Genomic DNA, 18,557 nt, shown 5'->3' with positions numbered 1-18,557 from the left:
TCTGTTCCCAGTTTCTCTCTTTCTGGGCATAGGATCGTTAAAGCAAACAGCCCCGGCCTTGCAAAAGGGGTTGTAAAACAATTCCTCTACTTTAGAGAGCACAAGAGATACCCAGATCCAGTTAAACACCACACAGAACAGCTGCCCACCATTCCCTGCTTCAGTGGCCTCACTGCCCTGGAGTGTTCTTTGGGATTTGGTCAGATCTCTCTAAGGTTTCCAGGGACCAGCTCCTGTAATTCCTGGCTTCTCCTCCATCTGGAGTGTGTCTCTCAACTGCAGCCATAGCGCTGGAACCAAAGAGTCCCGTCTACCGTCCTTGTGCCTCTCTCCTGCCCCAGCTTCTCCTGACTCATCTAGTCTCTGTGTTTTATAAAGGGCTGAACCAACCACTCCTCCCTCTGTTCCCTCTTCTGGGGAGGTTCCATTCCTTCCCAGCCCAGCCCTCAGCAGAGAAACTGGAGAAAACTGGTTTTATCTAGAATGCAGTTACTCCTTCCTCCTATCCGGGCAAGTTCTTGTTAGGACTGATAGTCTTAAATGACCAACCTATCTATAGATAGATACCTCCGACCCAGCCTCTTGCCTCTGAGCACAAGGAGCCTGTGTGAAGAGTACAGTAAAACCCAAAGACATAAGGATACAGATGGTTCATACAATCAAACGTGAGTTAATAGGTGTGACACAGGGTCAGAAAGGGTTGTGCAACTAGCAGGCTAATTGACTCAAATTCAACCTTTAAAGACATATTAGAGAACTATATAAATGGCAATTAGGGCCATACTCTATAAATAGCAACATAACCTCGGTAAATGGACTAGAGCTTTGAAACGCAAACCTGTATTGTTAGAGAATTAGAGGTAATGCCAACTGCAAGTGTTTACTTATATCACGTTAGATATTAACCATGTAAACAGATGGTTCCTGTTTGTTGGTATATCTGTTGATTCAAAGATCAAAAGAAAATATTAATATTTAAATTAAACTTGGGTGTAATAACTTCATTATCTATACTTCCCTTTGAAACAACTATTCTTAATTATTATCATAGCCTTCCAGTGGTCTATAAAAAAATACTTGGGTCCTGATCCTGTCATCTCAATACTGCTAAAGCTTCATCAGGGGAAGCTCAATACCGAGGTCTCCAGTTCCATTCTGGATCACCCTGATATTGGACTGCAACCTGCAGATCAATTCTGAAAGAACTCTTTGCAACTCAAAAGCTCTCCATTTCTACCATGAAACTGACTTTAGAATTCTATTCATATCGTTATGTATAATGATGTCCGGCTACTGCAGGGCAGAGGGAGATGTTGAGTCATTAATCGGGGCCACCTCCTACCCACAGACAGGCTCCTTGTCAGGCTGAAGCAGCTCCCATCCCAGCCCGGGAACAGAGGAACCCAGCTGTGGGGCTGGATGGAAAGTGGAGATTGTGATGGGATGTACCCCCAGGGTGAAGCCTGGAAGCTGTTGGAACCGCTGTGCCTCCAAACCATTCAGCTGGGTTGGCCTCTCCCGCTGCTCTGCTGGTGACCCACAGCCAGCCCCTCCAGGACCAGTTATCACCCAACACAACAGCAGGTGGTGCCACACACCCAACTGAGCTACCTGAGTGCTTTACCTAAGCCACTCATGGACCAACAATGGAGGCATCAGCCAATTTCTCAGCTCCCCAACTTTGCACCCCTGCTAGAGCATAAACCCAGAATTAGATTGTCTTGCACTGCAGAGGAATGTGTACAACACAAGCTCATTAAATAGTCCACTCCTCCTCAATGGGGGAAGATATGCACCAGCCTTTGCTAACGGAGCTAAGAGTCCCAAACACTTCATTCAAAAAACACACTGGTTAACATAAAACATAAATCAGGTTTATTAACTACAGAAGGATAGGTGTTAAGTGAATCTAAGTGAGAACAAAGAGATAAAAGCAGGTTACCCTGGAAAGCAAACAAACTTGCAGTCTAAGACTTGTACACATTAGATAGGATTTGAATCAACAGTATGTCACCCTGACCGATGATACAAGCCTTACAGATTCTTTACGCACAGGCTGTATCTGCTTTGCAGCCTGGGCTCCTCTCCCCCGTTCAAAGTCCTTTGCCTTTCAGAGCTTCTTGCAGGTGTTGAGTTGTGGGGGACTGAAAACAAGTGTTGATGTCACTCCCCATCCTTTATAGTTTCTTCCAGCTTGCTGGAAAGTTGATGTATGTGACATGGGGGGTGTGCCCTCCAAGGAGGCTTTCATATCCTGTGCTAGTGGTTTCTTCCCTGGATGGGTGGTCATGACAGCAATTAACACTGTCTGGCTACTCCTTTGACATCCCTGAAAGGCTGGTTTTGGGTGTTTCCAGCCTCACATCACACTTTAGTAACTCACACATAGCAGGATTTCATACCTTCACATACAATGAGAGTGCATACAACCCCAGGGGATATCAATGTTTAGCAGATTAAGACTTTTAGAAGGATACCTCATAGGGCATATTTTGTACAAGACATACCATAATTACATCGCCATGGTAAATATGGGTGCTTTGGGGTGCAGAGTGTCACAGGGATGATCCAGAGAGTGACAGGGGGTGGGAAGGAGAGGAGCGAGTGAGGGGCGGGGCCTTGAGGGGAAGAGGCAGAACAGGGGCGGAACATGGGGGAAGAGGCAGGGCAGAGAGGTGGGGCCTCAGGCTTCCAGTTACCAGCAATTAGGAAGGGGGCAACCCTGTGAGTTGTACATAGGCAGATTCCCCAGTTTGTCACGCTTACACAGCACAGTAAGGTCAGGAAAGGATTTAAAGTTCCTTTGACTGGCTAGTCAGTGATTCAGGGAAGAGGGCCCAGCACCATGTCACCAGACAGCTCAGCACGGAGCTCAGTCTGAGATCCAGAGCACAATGAGAAAACTTTAGGTCCCTTTATGAGTAAAGGGCTGGAGCATCCTATCCCGGATCTGTTGGTTCCTCGCCCCATAGATGATGGGGTTTAGCATGGGGGGCAGCAGGAGGTACATGTTGGCCATGAGAACATGGAAATGCAGGGCCACATTGTGCCCAAACCGATGCGTGAGGAAGGAGAAGAGAGCTGGGATGTAAGAGGCTAAGATGACACAGAGGTGGGAGCCGCAGGTCCCAAAAGTCTTTAGTCGAGCATCCTTTGTTGGGAGTCTGAAGATGGCCCTGAGGATCTGGGTATAGGACACGGCGATAAAAGACACATCCAGAGCAACTACGAAGAATGCCACAGAGAGGCCATAGTAACTACTGACACGGATGTCGGCGCAGGCCAGCTTCACCACAGCTATGTGCTCACAGTACGTGTGGGGAATGATGTTTGTTCTGCAGTATGGCAAACTCCTCGCCAGGAAGGGATAGGGCAGTACGAGTATGGCGCCGCGCAGCACCAGAGCCAGGCCAATTTTGGCCACCATGGGGTTTGACAAGATGGTGGAATGTCTCAGGGGATCGCAGATGGCCACATAGCGATCAAAAGCCATGGCCACGAGGATCCCAGTCTCTATCGTAGAGAAGCTGAGACTGAAGTACAGCTGAGTAAGGCAGGCAGTGAAATTGATCTCCCTGGAATTGAACCAGAAAATGCTCAGCATTTTGGGTAGGATGGATGTAGACAGGACCAGGTCAGTGATGGCCAGCATGCAGAGGAAATAGTACATGGGCACATGGAGGCTCGGCTCTGTCTTTATGATGAACAGGATGGCAAAGTTTCCCAAGAGGGCTATGGCATAGATTGCACAGAAGGGGATGGAGATCCAGACATGGGCTGCCTCTAGGCCAGGAATGCCCAGCAGGATGAAGGTGGAGGGGTTGATGAAGTCGGTTGAGTTGGAATCTGACATGGAGTAGGAGAGAAGGTGTCCAATCCGGAGGCAACAACAGTGTCTCCTGCAAGTACCATACGTTCCCCTGACTTCCTGTATGTGCCCAGGATCTAGGGTGATGGTCGCAGGACAAACACCTGGATGGAAAGAGAATGTTAATATGAGACACTACATGCACAAGTGGAGGCTGTTCTGACGGATGAAGCAGATTGGTCGCTCTTCACACACTGAAAAATGACATTTTCATTATTCAGATGAATGAATTATGAACAACTGACCCTCCTAATGTAATTTCATATTTTATGGTGCTTCCTTCATCAATAATTCCTACACATCAGAGTGTGGGAATCCTTAATAGGTGCCAGCAGGAAACATGAGAGAATATTGGTTATCCTCTTTGTTCCTTAGGTCTTGTCTACAGTGCCACATTTTTCGCCAAAAGCAGCATTTGGTGAAGAAATAGTGGAGGTGTAAACACTACAAAGCCACTTTTGACGACAGAACTCTTCGGGTTCAGTGATGTAATAAAGGCACCTTGACGAGACTTGTAAGGCTTTTTACACAAAAGTTTTGTCACCAAAGTGCCGGTGTTGACACCATGCTTGATTTCATCAGTGTAATTGACCTCTGGAAGGCATCCCACAATGCCCATCCTAACCACTCTGGTCAGGACTTTCAACTCTTCTGCCCTGCATCCAGGTAAATATTTTCCACTCCTCCCCCTTTAAAGGCCAGGAATTTTGAAATTCCCCTTCCTGTTTTCTCGGCGTGGAGTGTTCACATCACATCTTCCCAGGTGGCCATGGCAGCTCCATGCAGCAAATGGTCTCCTGCTTGGACCACTGTGGAACTGCTGGATCTGCTCAGTATTTGGGGAGAGGAGGCTGAGGAGTCCCAGCTGTGCTCCAGCTGTAGGAATTTCAATACCTATGGGCAGATTTCTTGCAGCTTGTGGGAAAAGGGCTATGATTGGGACATGCTGCAGTGCAGAGGAAAATGAAGGAGCTGAGGCATGAGTACCAGAAGGCAAGGGAGGCAAATGGCCACTCTGGAGCTGCGCCCGAGACCAGCCATTTTTATAAGGAGTTGGATGATATCCTTGGCGGCGACTCACCTTCCACTACCAAGAGCCCTGTGGATACTTCGGTGGGGCAGGAGCTGCCGGAAACTCAACATAACCCAGAGGAGGAAGTCATCGATGAAGAGGTGGAGGCATTAGAAGATGCGGAGCCCATGCCAGGATTGCACAGTGCTGCGTCCAGTCAGGAGCTGTTCTCCACTCTGGAGGTGTCCAGCCAGTCTCAACAGTCACAATCAGGGTGAGCCAGAAGCAGGAGAGGAGACCCCTGGTAAGTGGTTTTGCTCTGTGAAGTGCAGAGGTGGGCTGAGGGCAGAGAAATGTTCAAGGCTGGCTGTGTTTGTGGGTGCTGGGCATTTCCCCGTGCAGCTAGGCAGTATGGTTGAACAGGGTGTTGATGCACACCGAGATTTCACTGGAATCCTCCAGAGAAACCTCTAGGAAACCTTCCTGCAGGTACTCTGCAATCCTCTGCTGGAGGTTCCTTGCAGAGCTTCTTTGTTCCTCCCCCCATTGAGGGACACTTCCTCCCGCCCTTCTGCAATTACTTGGGCAAGGACCAACGCAGCACACAGGTGATCAGTATAGGAACCGGGGCAGAAACCACAAGCATATAACAGATGCACCCTTGCTTCCTTGCTAGCCCTCAGGAGAGAGATATCTGCCACAATGACCCCGCCTGTGGAAAGCGGTGGGAAACTTTAGAGAATTGTCCCCCGAGAAGTGCCCCGCGATCCCTTTCTGTGACAAGGTTGGAACTCACCACTACAGCGCCTCCTGCTGGTTGTCTCTGGGAATTAGCTCAGTCCAGTGGAGCGCCCTCTCCTGGTGGTGTCCTGTCTGCTATCTCGCCCTTGGTTGGTATCTGAGCCCACATCACTCTCCAGCTCATGGCATCCTCTTCAGGACCACTGCCCTCCGGCAGTGCCCCTCCATCCAGCCACACCCCCTTCCGGGGTTGGGGGGGGGGGTAATCAGCAGTCTCTCTACACCCCAGCCACCCTGTCCAACCACACACCCCAAAGCCTAATCCCTCCTGTCAGGGATCTGGCGTAGTCTGTAATGGCCGCTTCCTATGGCCGATGACTGGGTGTACTGCAAGGGGGGGAACGAGGAGACCCAGGCCCACCCTCTACTCTGGGTCCCGGCCCAGGGACCCTCTGGTAGCAGCCTCGCTGTCCTTCTTCTCACCCCTCATCTGTCCACTTCCCTGGGCTGCTTCCCCTACGGCCCCTTGCACCCGCTAGGCCTTTCCCTTCAGGGCCTGCAGCCTGGCAGGCTACGGGCTAGAGCTCCCTTCTGCTCCCTGAGCCTGGCCCACACTGCGCTGTCCGTGGTGCTAACCTCCCAGCTTTGGAGACTGACCTTCCCCTGTTGAAGGCCTTAGACAGACTGACTCTCCTCTCCCTGAGCAGCCTTTTTATAGGACTGAGCCTGGCCCTGATTGGCTGTCTCCAATCTGGGCCCTGATTGGCTCCCAATAAGTCCTTCTCTCATTGGCTTTCTGTCTGTGCAGGCGTGCTGGCCTGCTGCAGGCCACACTCTCAGGGAGTGGGGCAGCTGCCCCACTACACTTTCATATTGCTTTTCTCCCACGCAGGGCCGCCCAGAGGGGGGGCAAAGGGGGAAATTTGCCCCGGGCCCCCGGGCTCCGCAGGGGCCCCCAAGAGAACAGCTGAGGCTCCCGCCTCTGCCCCTCTCCTGGAGCCTTAGCACATCAAGTGGCGTGTCTCCAGTGGGGCCCCTGAGCCCCGCCCCGCTCAGAGTGGCGTGGTGAGGGGGCGGGGCTGCGAGCTCCGGGCTGAGCTCAGCTCCCTCCGCTCGGCGTGAGCTCCCAGCCCTGCCCCCTCATCACGCGGCTCTGAGTGGGGCGGAGCTCAGGCCCTGCTGGAGCTCCCAGCCCCGCCCCCTCACCACGCAGCTCAGGCCCCGCGGGAGACACGCTGCAGCTGTTCAGTGAGGCGCTGAGGCTCTGGATGAGGAGGGAGCCGGGGGTAGAGGCTGTGGCCAGGGGTTTGGCTAAGGGGCAGGGAGTCCTGGGGACAGTCAGGGCACAGGGCGGGGGCAGAGGTTGGGGGTGGTCAGGGGCAGAGAATGGGGTTATGGGCATTCTGGGGGCTGGCTAGGGGTTGGGGCAGACAGGGAGCGGGGGTGGGGTCTCTAGGGGATGGTGAGGGGCCAAGGAGCAGGATGGGTCAGGGATTCTAAGGGGGCAGTCGGGGCAGGGAGTGGGTGGGGTCGGATAGGGGCAGGGCCAGGCTGTTTGGGAGGCACAGCCTTCCCTACCCTAAAGCTCATTCAGCAGTTTGAGGCTTGCAGAAGAGCCAAGCTGTGAGCTTTTCCATTAGGGCTATGTAGCAGCGTGGATCCCTGCTCCGGCCCTGAAGGGGTTAAAAACAGCCCTGGGAAGGGGCCGAGGCTGGAGAAAGCAGCCTTTAGGCTGGGCTGATTGGGGAAGTGGCTGCAGCTGGGGCCATGCCCCAAACTGAGCCACAGGGCCTTATAAGAAGGCCAAGGAAGCCAGAAGCACAGACAGTCTCTCTCTGCCTTCAGAGAGAGAAGGGCCTGGCTGCAGGGAGTGTGACACTGGATACCTGAGTGAAGCAGGGCTGGGGACAGGCTGAGGAGCTGGGGAGCTCCAGCCTGGAAAGCCCCAGGCTGCGGCCCAACGAAGGGCTAACAGGTACTGGGGGTTGCAGAGGGCAGCCCAGGGGTAGGCCAAGGCAGCAGGTCCAAACCCTCCTTGCCAGTGATGAGTAGGCTGATACTGCAGTCTGCCCCAGGGCGTGCGGCTAGACAATGACTGGCAGCAGCCATACACTGAGGCAAGGTGGGCATAGAGGGTGGGGGTTTCCCAAGGAGGGGAGACCCTAAGAGAAAGGGGTTACTGCCAGGGAGCAGCACCCCCATGTAAAAGGGCACTGGGTCCAGGGAGGGACACAGGGGCCTGAGGACAGGCGGAACACCAGCCTGCAGAGGGCGCTCTGTGCTGGAACAGAGCTAATTCCCAGAGTCACCAGCAGGAGACGCTGCAGGTGTGAGTCCAACCCGTCTACAGCTACCATCCCTTTCACTTCTCAAATGCCAAATTAGAGTGTATATGTAATTTCAGTGCCACAGGGAGATTCATGTCAGGGGAGGGTAGTAGCTTCATTTAAAATTAGCCACTGGGGGGAAGGATCACATGAGAAGAGCAATATCCTTCCCAACCCTACCAAGAGAGACGCCCCTCCCCTGCATTCCCTGAGGCTTCAGAGGGGTTAATTCAGTGGTTCTCAAACTTTTGTCCTGGTGACCCTTTCACATAGCAAACCTCTGAGTGTGACTTCTCCTTTTATAAATTGAAAACACTTTTTTATATATTTAACACTATTATAAATGCTGGAGGCAAAGCAGGGTTTGAGGTGGAGGCTGACAGCTCGCAACCTCCAGTAATAACCTTGTGATCCCCTGAGGGGTCCCGACCCCCAGTTTGAGAACTCCTGGGTTAATTTAATTTTAGCACCCTGTGTCCATTCACATGCATGTGCTATTTTGAGCATTTCAGTTTTGACAACATAGGCTCATCCCAGATTCTGGAACAAGCTCAAATGCTCAGTTTGTGGAGTATGTACATAAGCTATAGTAAAGAAAAACCCACAGTAACCGTCTCCAGTTTGTGAGGGACCCCATGGAACCAGTCTCTAGGAAACAGATAAATGCATGGAGGTTAAGTCCATTAATGGCTATTAGCCAGGATGGGTAAGGAATGGTGTCCCTAGCCTCTGTTTCTCAGAGAGTGGAGATGGATGGCAGGAGCGAGATCACTTGATCATTACCTGATAGGTTCACTCCCTCTGGGGCACTTGGCATTGGCTATTGTCAGTAGACAGGATACTGGGCAGGATGGCCTTTGGTTTGACCCAGTATGGCTGTTCTTATGTTCTAACCTAAATGAACCCAAAGTTATGGAGACAGATATGAGTCAAGGAAGCCAGCAGAGTATCAGAAACCTGGAAAAATCTCTGCCTGGATGGGCTCAAGTGTTTGGTTACAAGCTGAGGTGGTTCAAAAGTTTTGGATTTTTTTTAAGCAGAATTTTTTTATTGTTTCTTTAAACAATCAAATACAGCAAGCAGCAAATATTTGGCCACACACTTCTGAAACCCCAAATCATATTCAGGTTTTGGCAGACTAATTTCAGCTTTTCAATTAAAAAAACCACAACAAATTTTGAAGGAAAGCAGACATTGTCCGTGATTTTTTTCTGCTTTTTGAAAACCCCTAGTTTTCAATCCAGAAAAAGTTTTGATGGAAAATATTTGTCCAACCCTTTTAATGAGCTTTATGCCTTTTAGCACTAGCTGATGCTGAGAACCGGTGATATCTTCTAAAGAAGTTTTCTCAAAACTGGGTTTGTGCCGAAATGCAGAAGGTTTATTTTTCCCAGGGGCGCCTGTGGAGGGGAGCAAGTGGGGCAATTTGCCGTGGGCCCCACAAGGGCCCCCAGGAGAATATAGTATTGCAATTTTTTTATAGAAGAGGCCCCCAAAATTTCTTTGCCCCAGGCCCCCTGAATTCTCTGGGCGGCCCTGCTCCCAGGCACAATGTCCTCTGCCCCTGGGAACACTCACCATGCTTGTAGTGTTCGCCAGCATGTGTGCTTGTCAAGGGTCAGCGGGAAAGAGTCTGGTGCGTTGCCAGCAGTGTATTTTAATGTAGTGTTTCAGTGCTGCACATGTACTGAACAATAATACTTCTGTTTATGTTACCTTTGCTTCTCCAGATATGTCCTTGAAAGGAGGCAGCCCTTTAAACTGGATAAGAAAGCACCCAAGACAGAGGAAGGAAGATATTTTCTGGGAGGTGCAGCAGTACTCTGATGGACGGAAAGCAGAAAAGAAAAGAAATGAGGCATACACTAGGGATGCAATGGAGAGGCGGATACAATTTTTCTTGTGGCAAACCAACATGCTGCAGTCCCTCCTGATGGTCCAGACTGAGCAGATGGGTGCCCGCCCTCCCCTTCAGCACATTCACAACTCTTTCCCATGTCCTTCCCAAACTCCACTTGGACATTCCTTTCCGATTTCTGGGACGTCTCACTTTACCGTTCACTCCACCACCGCAGACACCTTTTCAAATGAAAGCTGGACTTACGCTCAGCTATGTGTGTGTGCATGGGCACTCTTTATTTGTTTTCACTGAAGTTATGATAGCAGATGGCAGCAGCAAACCAGCAGGCAGTTGTATCATTTCCTTACATTGAACCCTGGGCCTGAACAATCACAACTGCTTCCCACCTACCAAAACTGGACTTCATTCTGCATTACAAACCCAAGCATAGCAACAAACTCTCTTTCTCATTTTCAAAGTGTTGCCACAAAGCCTCCCTGATTCTGAATTGCCCCTCATTGTGCTCCTCTAATAGCCTTGGTGTCTGGCTGCTCAAAATCAGCATCCAAGTGTTCTGTCTCAGCAGTGCTCCCTGAGCAAACTTTTCACACTTACCTTCACAAATATTATACAATGTACATCACATGTCTCTGACCATGGGAATATTTTCCTTGAATAGATACAGGCCAGTCCTTGCTTACAGATAGCCTCCCAATATGAAGCAAATACCAGCAACTACACACCAGACAACAAAAACACTAACCCTGGAACCAGTCCCTGCAACAAACCCCGTTGCCAATTCTGTCCACATATCTAGTCAAGGGACACCATTGTAGGACCTAACCACATCAGGGACACCATCAGGGGCTCGTTCACCTGCACATCTACCAATGTGATATATGCCATCATGTGCCAGCAATGCACCTCTGCCTTGTACATTGGCCAAACCGGACAGTCTCTGTGCAAAAGAATAAATGGACACAAATCAGACATCAAGAATTATAACATTCAAAAGCCAGTAGGAGAACACTTCAACCTCCCTGGACACTCAATAACAGACTTAAAAGTGGCCATTCTTCAACAAAAAAACCTTCAAAAACAGACTCCAATGAGAAACTGCAGAACTGGAATTAATTTGCAAACTGGACACCATCAAATTAGGCCTGAATAAAGACTGGGAGTGGATGCGTCACTACAAAAACTAATTTCCCCCTGCTGATACTCAAACCTTCTTGTCAACGGTTTGATTTTTCTCCTGTTGAGAATAGCCCACTACCACTTTAATTGAATTGTCTCATTAGCACTGACCCCCCACTTGGAAGGCAACTCTCATCTTTTCATGTACTGTGTATATATACCTGCCAACTGTATTTTATACTCCATGCATCTGATGAAGTGGGTTTTAGCCCACAAAAGCTTATAGCCAAACCAATTTGTTAGTCTCTAAGGTGCCACAAGTACTCCTCGTTGTTTCTGCTCTGGAGATGCACTCAGTTTTGGTCACCCAGTCTCTATAAAGGATATAACAGATAGAAACGGGGTTTGAGAAGGAGAGGCTGGCATATATGGACAGACTGAAAAGTCTAGGACTGTTCAGTGTAGAGAAGAGACAAATAAGGGAGCACAGGATAGAGAAGAACAAAATAAAAGAATGGAACCGATTACATTGAAATGGACAAACAGAGAACAGCTCCCAACCAGTAATAGCGATCTACAGATACCCTTCCAAAGGGCTAATTCCCCAAAGCTGAGACAAATTATCAGCAAAAATGATTGGGAGGAAAAATTTAGACATAAAAATGGGAATGAAGAATGGGAGTTCTTTAAGAAGATTTTATTAAAGAGCTAAAAAGCCACGATTCCACAATCAAGAAAGTGGGGAACTTTGGTTAAAAACCCAGGTCAGTAGGAAAGTGAAGGCAGCAATTAAGGCGGGAAAAGCAACATATAACTAATAGTAATAAGGGAAAATAGTTAGCAAGCAATACAAATTGGAAATTATGAAAATTGATACAGGAGGTTACAGACATCAGGGGGGAATCCATGCTTTGCAGGGCTAAGGAGAACAAAAAGGAGGTTATTAAGTATATTAAGAACAAAAGAAATCCTAGAAAAGGTAAAGGCCAATTCCTAGAGGGAGAAAGGAAACTTCTTAATGTTGCAGAAAAGGTAGGTGTGTTCAAGGAATATTTTTGTTCTGCATTTGGAAAGAAGCAGAAGGAGATGCTTATATGACATGCCGTGATTAAACACTTTCCAGTCCATTAGCAGTCATGGAGGATGTTAAACAACATCTACAGTGAAATTAATGAAATTAATAGGCAGCAGGTTTAAAACAAATAAAAGGAAGTTCTTCTTCACGCAGCGCATAGTCAACTTGTGGAACTCCTTACCTGAGGAGGTTGTGAAGGCTAGGACTATAACAATGTTTAAAAGGGGACTGGATAAATTCATGGAGGCCAAGTCTATAAATGGCTATTAGCCAGGATGGGTAAGAATGGTGTCCCTAGCCTCTGTTCGTCAGAGGATGGAGATGGATGGCAGGAGAGAGATCACTTGATCATTGCCTGTTAGGTTCACTCCCTCTGGGGCACCTAGCATTGGCCACTGTCGGTAGACAGATACTGGGCTAGATGGACCTTTGGTCTGACCCGGTACGGCCTTTCTTATGTTCTTATGTTCTTATGTTACAGTAGAACCAGTAGAACCAGTAGAGTTACAAACAACAGAGTGACGAACTGACCAATCAACCACACATCTCATTCGAAAGCAGAAGTAGGCAATCAGGCAGCAGCAGAGCCCCCCACCCCCCACAAAGAAAAAACAAGAAAGCTCTGCGTTAAACGTAAAGTATTACAAAATAAAGGGAAAGTTTTTAAAAAAATATTTGACAAGATTAAGAAACAATGGAAAAGCTGATATGAGATTAGTTAAAAAAAAGTCTAGGAGTATAATTAATGCCAGTCAACAGCATGGTTTATGGAAAACACGTCTTGTCAAATAAATCTAATTTCATCCTTTCATGACAGTACACATTTGGTGGATCTAGGGAACCAAGCAGATGCAACAGACTTAGATTTTTCTGAGGCATTTGATTTAGCAGGGGAAAACATTCAGTAAAAAAATGAACAATATACAGTATCAGTAGAGCACATGTTAAGTGGACTAAAAGCTGGCTATCTGACAGATCTCAGAAAGCTGTAGTCAATGGGCCATTGTTAGCGAATGGGGGTGTTTCTAGTAGGGTTCTGCAGGGATCAGTTCTAGGCCAGATGATATTCAATTTTTTCATCAGTGATCTGGAAGCAAATAGAAAATCATTGCAAGTAAAATTTGCGGACCTCACAAACCTTGGCAGAGTCGTTACAATTAGTTGGCCTGGGCAGGCATAACGGTTGATCTGGAGCATTTGTTGAGCTGGGCCCATGCAAACAAAATGTTTTAATACAGTCAAATGGAAAGTGGTCCTGTCAGAACAGGCAATGCAGGCCCGACCCCCAGATTAGGGCTCTGTATTATTGAATGCAGGGACCTAAAAGGGTTTAGGGGTCATTGTGGACAACCAACTCATCATAAGCTCCCAGTGCGAAGCTGTGGCCAAAATTGCTAATGCTCCTTGGATGCATAATCAGGGAGTGGTGAGTTGGAGCAGGAAGGATTTTATCTTTGAACATGACGTTGATGAAACCAACTGTGTCAAGTTCTGGGGTCCACATTTCAAAAAGGATGTTGAAAAACTGGAGAGGGTGCAGAAATTGGAGATGGTGCGGGAAAAAAACCCCACAAAAATGATTGGAGAAAATGCCTTACAGAGAGAGAGAGAGAGGTTTAAAGAGCTTCATCTATGTATCTCATCAAAAAGACAATCAAGCACAGACTTCCATGGGCAGAAAACCATGGGTGCTAATGGGCTCTGTAATCTAGCAGAGAAAGGCAGAGGAAGACTGAATGGCTGGAAGCTGAAGCCAGAAAATTCTGATTAGAAATAAGGGCCAGATGATTAACAATCACGGTGATTAACTGTTGGGACAAACTACAAAGGGAAGTGGTGGATTCTCCAACTCCCCATGTCTTCTGATCCAGACTGGATGCTTTTGTGGAAGATCTACTTGAGGGCTTGTCTACACTTAAAACATTACAGCAGCGCTGCAAAGCGCTACATGTAGACACTATTGACAGCGACGGCAGAGAGTGTCCCGTTAGTGTAGGTAATTCACCTCCCTGAGAGATGGTAGCGAGGTCGATAGAAGAATTGTTCTGTGACCTCATGCTGTTTACATCGGGGTTAGGTAGATATAGCGACAGCTGTCAGGGGTTTGGATTATTTTGCTGTTGCAAAAAAAACAAATGCAATTTTGGGTTGCATTAACAGAGGCATAGCGCAAGTCATGGTACTCAGCACTCTCTCTACTCGACACTGGTTAGGTCTCAGTTGGAGTGCTGTGCGCAATTTTGGTCACCTCTGTCTAGAAAGGATGTAGAAAAACTGGAAAGGATCCAGAGTTGAGTGACAAAGATGATCCAAGGGATGGAATGCAAACCATAGGAGCAAAGGCAGAAGGAACTGGGTATATTTAGTTTGGAAAAGTGGTGATTAAGGAGGTACATGATAGTGGACTTCAAATATTTAAAAGGCTGCTATAAAAAGATGGAGAAAATTTGTTCTGATACTCATAGTCATAACAGATTTAGATTAAATCTCAGAAAAACTCCTAACTGTAAGAACAGGAGGACAATGGAACAGTCGCCTAGGCAGGTTGTGGAAGCGCCTTCACTGGAGGTTTTCCAAAGGAGGCTGGAGTCATCTGTCCTGGATAGTTTAGACACAACAAATCCTGCATCTTGGCAGGGTTAGACTAGCTGACCGTTGCAGGTCCCTTCTCACCATGTGGCTCTATGATTCTACAATGTAAAATCCTAGTGTAGACCAGGTCTTAGTTAAACACAAGTATGGAGCTTAAAAAAGGGGTAACCTAACCCGAAATTTAATGGCTTGTGTTATACAGAAGGTCAGACAGGATGATGTAATTGTCCCTTCCGATCTTAAACCCTATGAATCTATCGATAAAGAAAGCAAATCAGACATTTATATTTACTCTGTCTCATAATACACGAACAAGGAATCATTCAATTACATTGAAAGTCTGCACAAATAACACTGAGAAAAGAAAATTGTTTACATTATCCATATGTGGCCAGTGGAACTCCTTGCCGCATTATTGGAGCAAAGAGCATAGCTGAATGGGATTCACAAGTGGATTGGCCATTGCAGGTGATGCTGGTGGCACCATGGTTAGTTAAGGCTGTCTGACACCTTCAATTAGGAGACCTCATTTTCAGTTGGTTATAAGTCTATCAAACTTTAACCATTTGGACTGTTGTTGGAGAGCTTATCCCTTCACCCTCCCTTTCCCTGGCCCTTCTCACGTGAACAGAGAGCAACAGTACCCAGAGTCTGAAGGTGCAAACAATTCAATGTTTATTGGGGTGAACTTCCAGCAAGCATGATTCCAGTTTCCTTCCTTAGTGTCCCCCTTCCCAGCTCTGACACCACAGAGCCTTGCCTGTGTCCCTGTTTCCATTCCCCCCTTTAGCAAAACATGATCCCAATTCCCCTACCCCCATTCCCTCTTTCCATCCCCCCTCCACTTCCTGATTGACTGCAGACTATATAGTAAAACTTGAGTTCTGCTTAGCTTAACATTGTAATATGGTTCTTTAACCAGTTATATCCCACCACCTTAATTGGTTTACACCCAACAAAATTAATTATACAGCAGACAGAAACAATCACAGAACCAGACAGAGATTATACAGACAAACAACAGGGAAGTGCAGACTACAGTGAGAGAACAATACAGAAATGAGGATTTCACCCCAGCTATTGATAAGTGAGTTTTTGCCGGACAGGATGATCTCAAACTAAGTTTCCTTTTACATCTTCTAGGCTCTTCCCTTCCTCTGGAGGTGATCGATTAATCACCTTTTTAACAGCCCAAAACTGCCTTATTTCAGTGTGACTGGTGAGGACATGACCATTCACTTCCCAGCTTAAGGCTGCCCCTGCTGTTTAGCCAAAGGCCTTAGGCTAAGAACAAGGCCTCAGACTATCCTAGTGAGAGAAGACCTATAAACTGGCAGGCTGATTTTGATCCTTCTTTTGTACCTCTATAACTAGCTAACTGATAATGCACCTAAATTCTTAAAGTATGGGCCTTTGCAGACAGGCCTGACTAGCTATATCCTAACAGCTGCCTGACACCTTCAATTAGGAGACGTCATTTTCAGTTGCTTATAAGTTTGCAAAACTTTAACCATTTGGACTGAAATTTCGCACACTGCGTGTCTGCTTCTGGCTGAATTGTTTTTGGAAAGTTTCAGGCATCACAGTTCAGCCAGGAGAAGCCTGAAGCCAGGAGAAAAGACGTCTTGCCCATGTTGAAAAATTCATATAATTATTCCAGTGAAGGAGCCCCAGCACCTCCATATTTTCCATCAGAAAGTCCGGTGAGACACTGTTAATAGCCAGAGCCCAGAAATGCAAGAGTCCCTGAGCATTAACTCACACACAGCTGGCTCCTGAGGTCTTTACTCAGTTCTTACTCCAAAGGGAGTTTTGCATTAGTGGAGCCTGAGAACATATGGGCCACGGCCTCAGAATTTGGCCTTGTATTGTCCATCTACTAAAAGCTTTTATCCTGAAGGACTCCCAGTGCCACTGAAATGCAGCCACCTCGGAGCTGGAGGCCATCAGCCAGGGGCAGAGCAAAGTGGGACATTTTGGCCAGTGATATTGGAGGAAACACATCCCCTGTGGCAAGGGCCCCAGCATGTTTAATGGCTGTGCAGAGACGAAAGGACCACAGACCTATTCTCCATCCCATCACGCCCTCCTTGCACTGGGTTTGTCAAGCAGGTGAGCTCCTCAGCAAGAGATGGTGTCAGGGTTCCTTCCCCACTCTGAACTCCGGGGTACAGATGTGGGGACCCACACGAAAGACCCCCTAAGCTTATTTTTACCAGCTTAGGTTAAAAACCTCCCCAAGGCACAAATTCCTTTCTAGACTTAGTATCGCTGCCACCACCAAGTGATTTAAACAAACATTCAGGGAGGGCCACTTGGAGCCCTACCTTCCCCAAATATCCCCCCAAACCCCTACACCCCCTTTCCTGGGGAGATCTGAAAATAATATCCTCACCAATTGGTACAGGTGAACACAGACCCAAGCCTGTGTTCTGGATCTTAAGAACAATGAAAAATCAATCAGGTTCTTAAAAGAAGAATTTTAATTAAAGAAAAGGTAAAAGAATCACCTCTGTAAAATCAGGATGATAAGTACTTTACAGAATAACAAAAGACTCAAGAACACAGAGGATTTCCCCTCTAGGCAAAACCTTAAACTTACCAAAACAGGGAAAATTCACGAGCTAAAAAAAAGGTAATCTAATGCATTTCTTTTCTGCTATTACTTACTACTTCTGCAAGACTAGATGCTTAGTTCAGATATATTTTCCCCTGCCCTGTTTCCTGGCTGGCTCTGAGAGACACAGACAGAAAAACTTCTCCCCCTATTCGTCCTTTTGGTCAGGTGCCACCCCGGTAATCTGAGCTTCTTAACCCTTTACAGGCAAAAGAGGAATTAACCCTTTTACAGGGTAAAGAGGGATTTTATACTGCCCTTAGCTGTATGTTTATGACAGATGGGTACCTGTGAATTCTGAGACAGACGTGTCTTCCCTGGGAATCCCCCACAGGCAGCCGTTTCCCACCCCTCTCTCACCCCGGCATCTGCAGCAGCATCCCACACCGAAAGCCAACACAGTGTGGTGCACCGTTTATAATATAGCTGTGCGCAATCCCAGCGGGGTTTGCTCAGCCTCTAGGGGAGAAGCAGCATCTGAATGGAAACAGGCTGGAGACTGGAGATACTCTAGCCAATGTCTCTCTTTCCTTGTCTGCGCTTCTGTGCTATTTATCCAGCTTTAGAAGTAAACAGTCATTAAGGGACTTTCCCAAAGGGAGATGAGAACCCTCGGGCTCTCCACTGAGTCAGAGAGGAATTGGCTGCTCTGTGTATCTGTGTATTTTTAAAAAGTAGTTGATTAGTAAGAAAACTAGGCATAATAGTCTGATACCCTGTTAAGGCCTAGTATAAAGGGTAGAGAGTAGACAGAGAGATCTGGAGAAAGGTGACTGAGGGGAGACCCGAACACTTTCTGCAGGCACATGGGGCTATCGCTAAGGGATCAGAGATCAGTAATTCTCATCAGTAACTATCATCATACTGTGCAGCAGGTTTCATTGAAGGATCTTCAAAACACCTAACAAAGGAAAGTCACTATGAACATATCGTCATTATACTGATAGGTAAACTGAGGCAAAGGGAGACGTGACTTGGTGAAGGTAACACAGAGAATGACAGACAGAACCCAGGAGCCCTAATGTCCCTGCTGTAACCATGGTCTCTCCGTTAGTAACTGAGGCATAACAAGAAAGAAATGGATTCATGGTGTAGCAGGGTTTGTTCCTTAGGTAGATGTGACAGACTTGCTCAGGATGCAATCTAGAACGGGGGTACCGCTGAGCCCTCTAGCACACCAACCTGGGCTCCCTCTCACACTGTGAGGCTGTGACAAGCTGCAATCCTTTCCAGGTTTTGCACTTCCACAGTCAGACACAGCCAGGGACTGAAATTTCCAACACTGGGTGTCTGCATCCGGCTGAATTGTTTTTGAAAGTTTCAGGCATAACAGTTCAGCCAAATTCTC

At 47.5% G+C, this 18,557-nt stretch overlaps 1 protein-coding gene across 1 annotated transcript; it reads right to left on the bottom strand.

The window, feature by feature from the left end:
* Nucleotides 1-2,083: 2,083 nt before the first annotated feature.
* LOC120392656 (olfactory receptor 52E2-like) lies at nucleotides 2,084-5,037 on the bottom strand. The gene is made up of 2 exons (XM_039517419.1): nucleotides 4,950-5,037; nucleotides 2,084-3,972 (listed from the first exon to the last, which is right to left on the bottom strand). Exon 2 carries the CDS (start codon nucleotides 3,851-3,853, stop codon nucleotides 2,906-2,908), a length of 948 nt encoding a protein of 315 aa, XP_039373353.1. The 5' UTR covers nucleotides 3,854-3,972; nucleotides 4,950-5,037; the 3' UTR covers nucleotides 2,084-2,905.
* Between the last annotated feature and the right edge of the window lie 13,520 nt (nucleotides 5,038-18,557).

Source organism: Mauremys reevesii, unplaced genomic scaffold (assembly GCF_016161935.1).
Source record: "Mauremys reevesii isolate NIE-2019 unplaced genomic scaffold, ASM1616193v1 Contig108, whole genome shotgun sequence".
NCBI classification, from domain to species: domain Eukaryota; kingdom Metazoa; phylum Chordata; order Testudines; family Geoemydidae; genus Mauremys; species Mauremys reevesii.
This window is presented reverse-complemented; position numbering and strand designations above follow the sequence as displayed.

Coding starts and splice junctions, on each gene's coding strand:
- LOC120392656 (XM_039517419.1), bottom strand. CDS start 3,853: ATGTCAGATTCCAACTCAACCGACTTCATCAACCCCTCCACCTTCATC.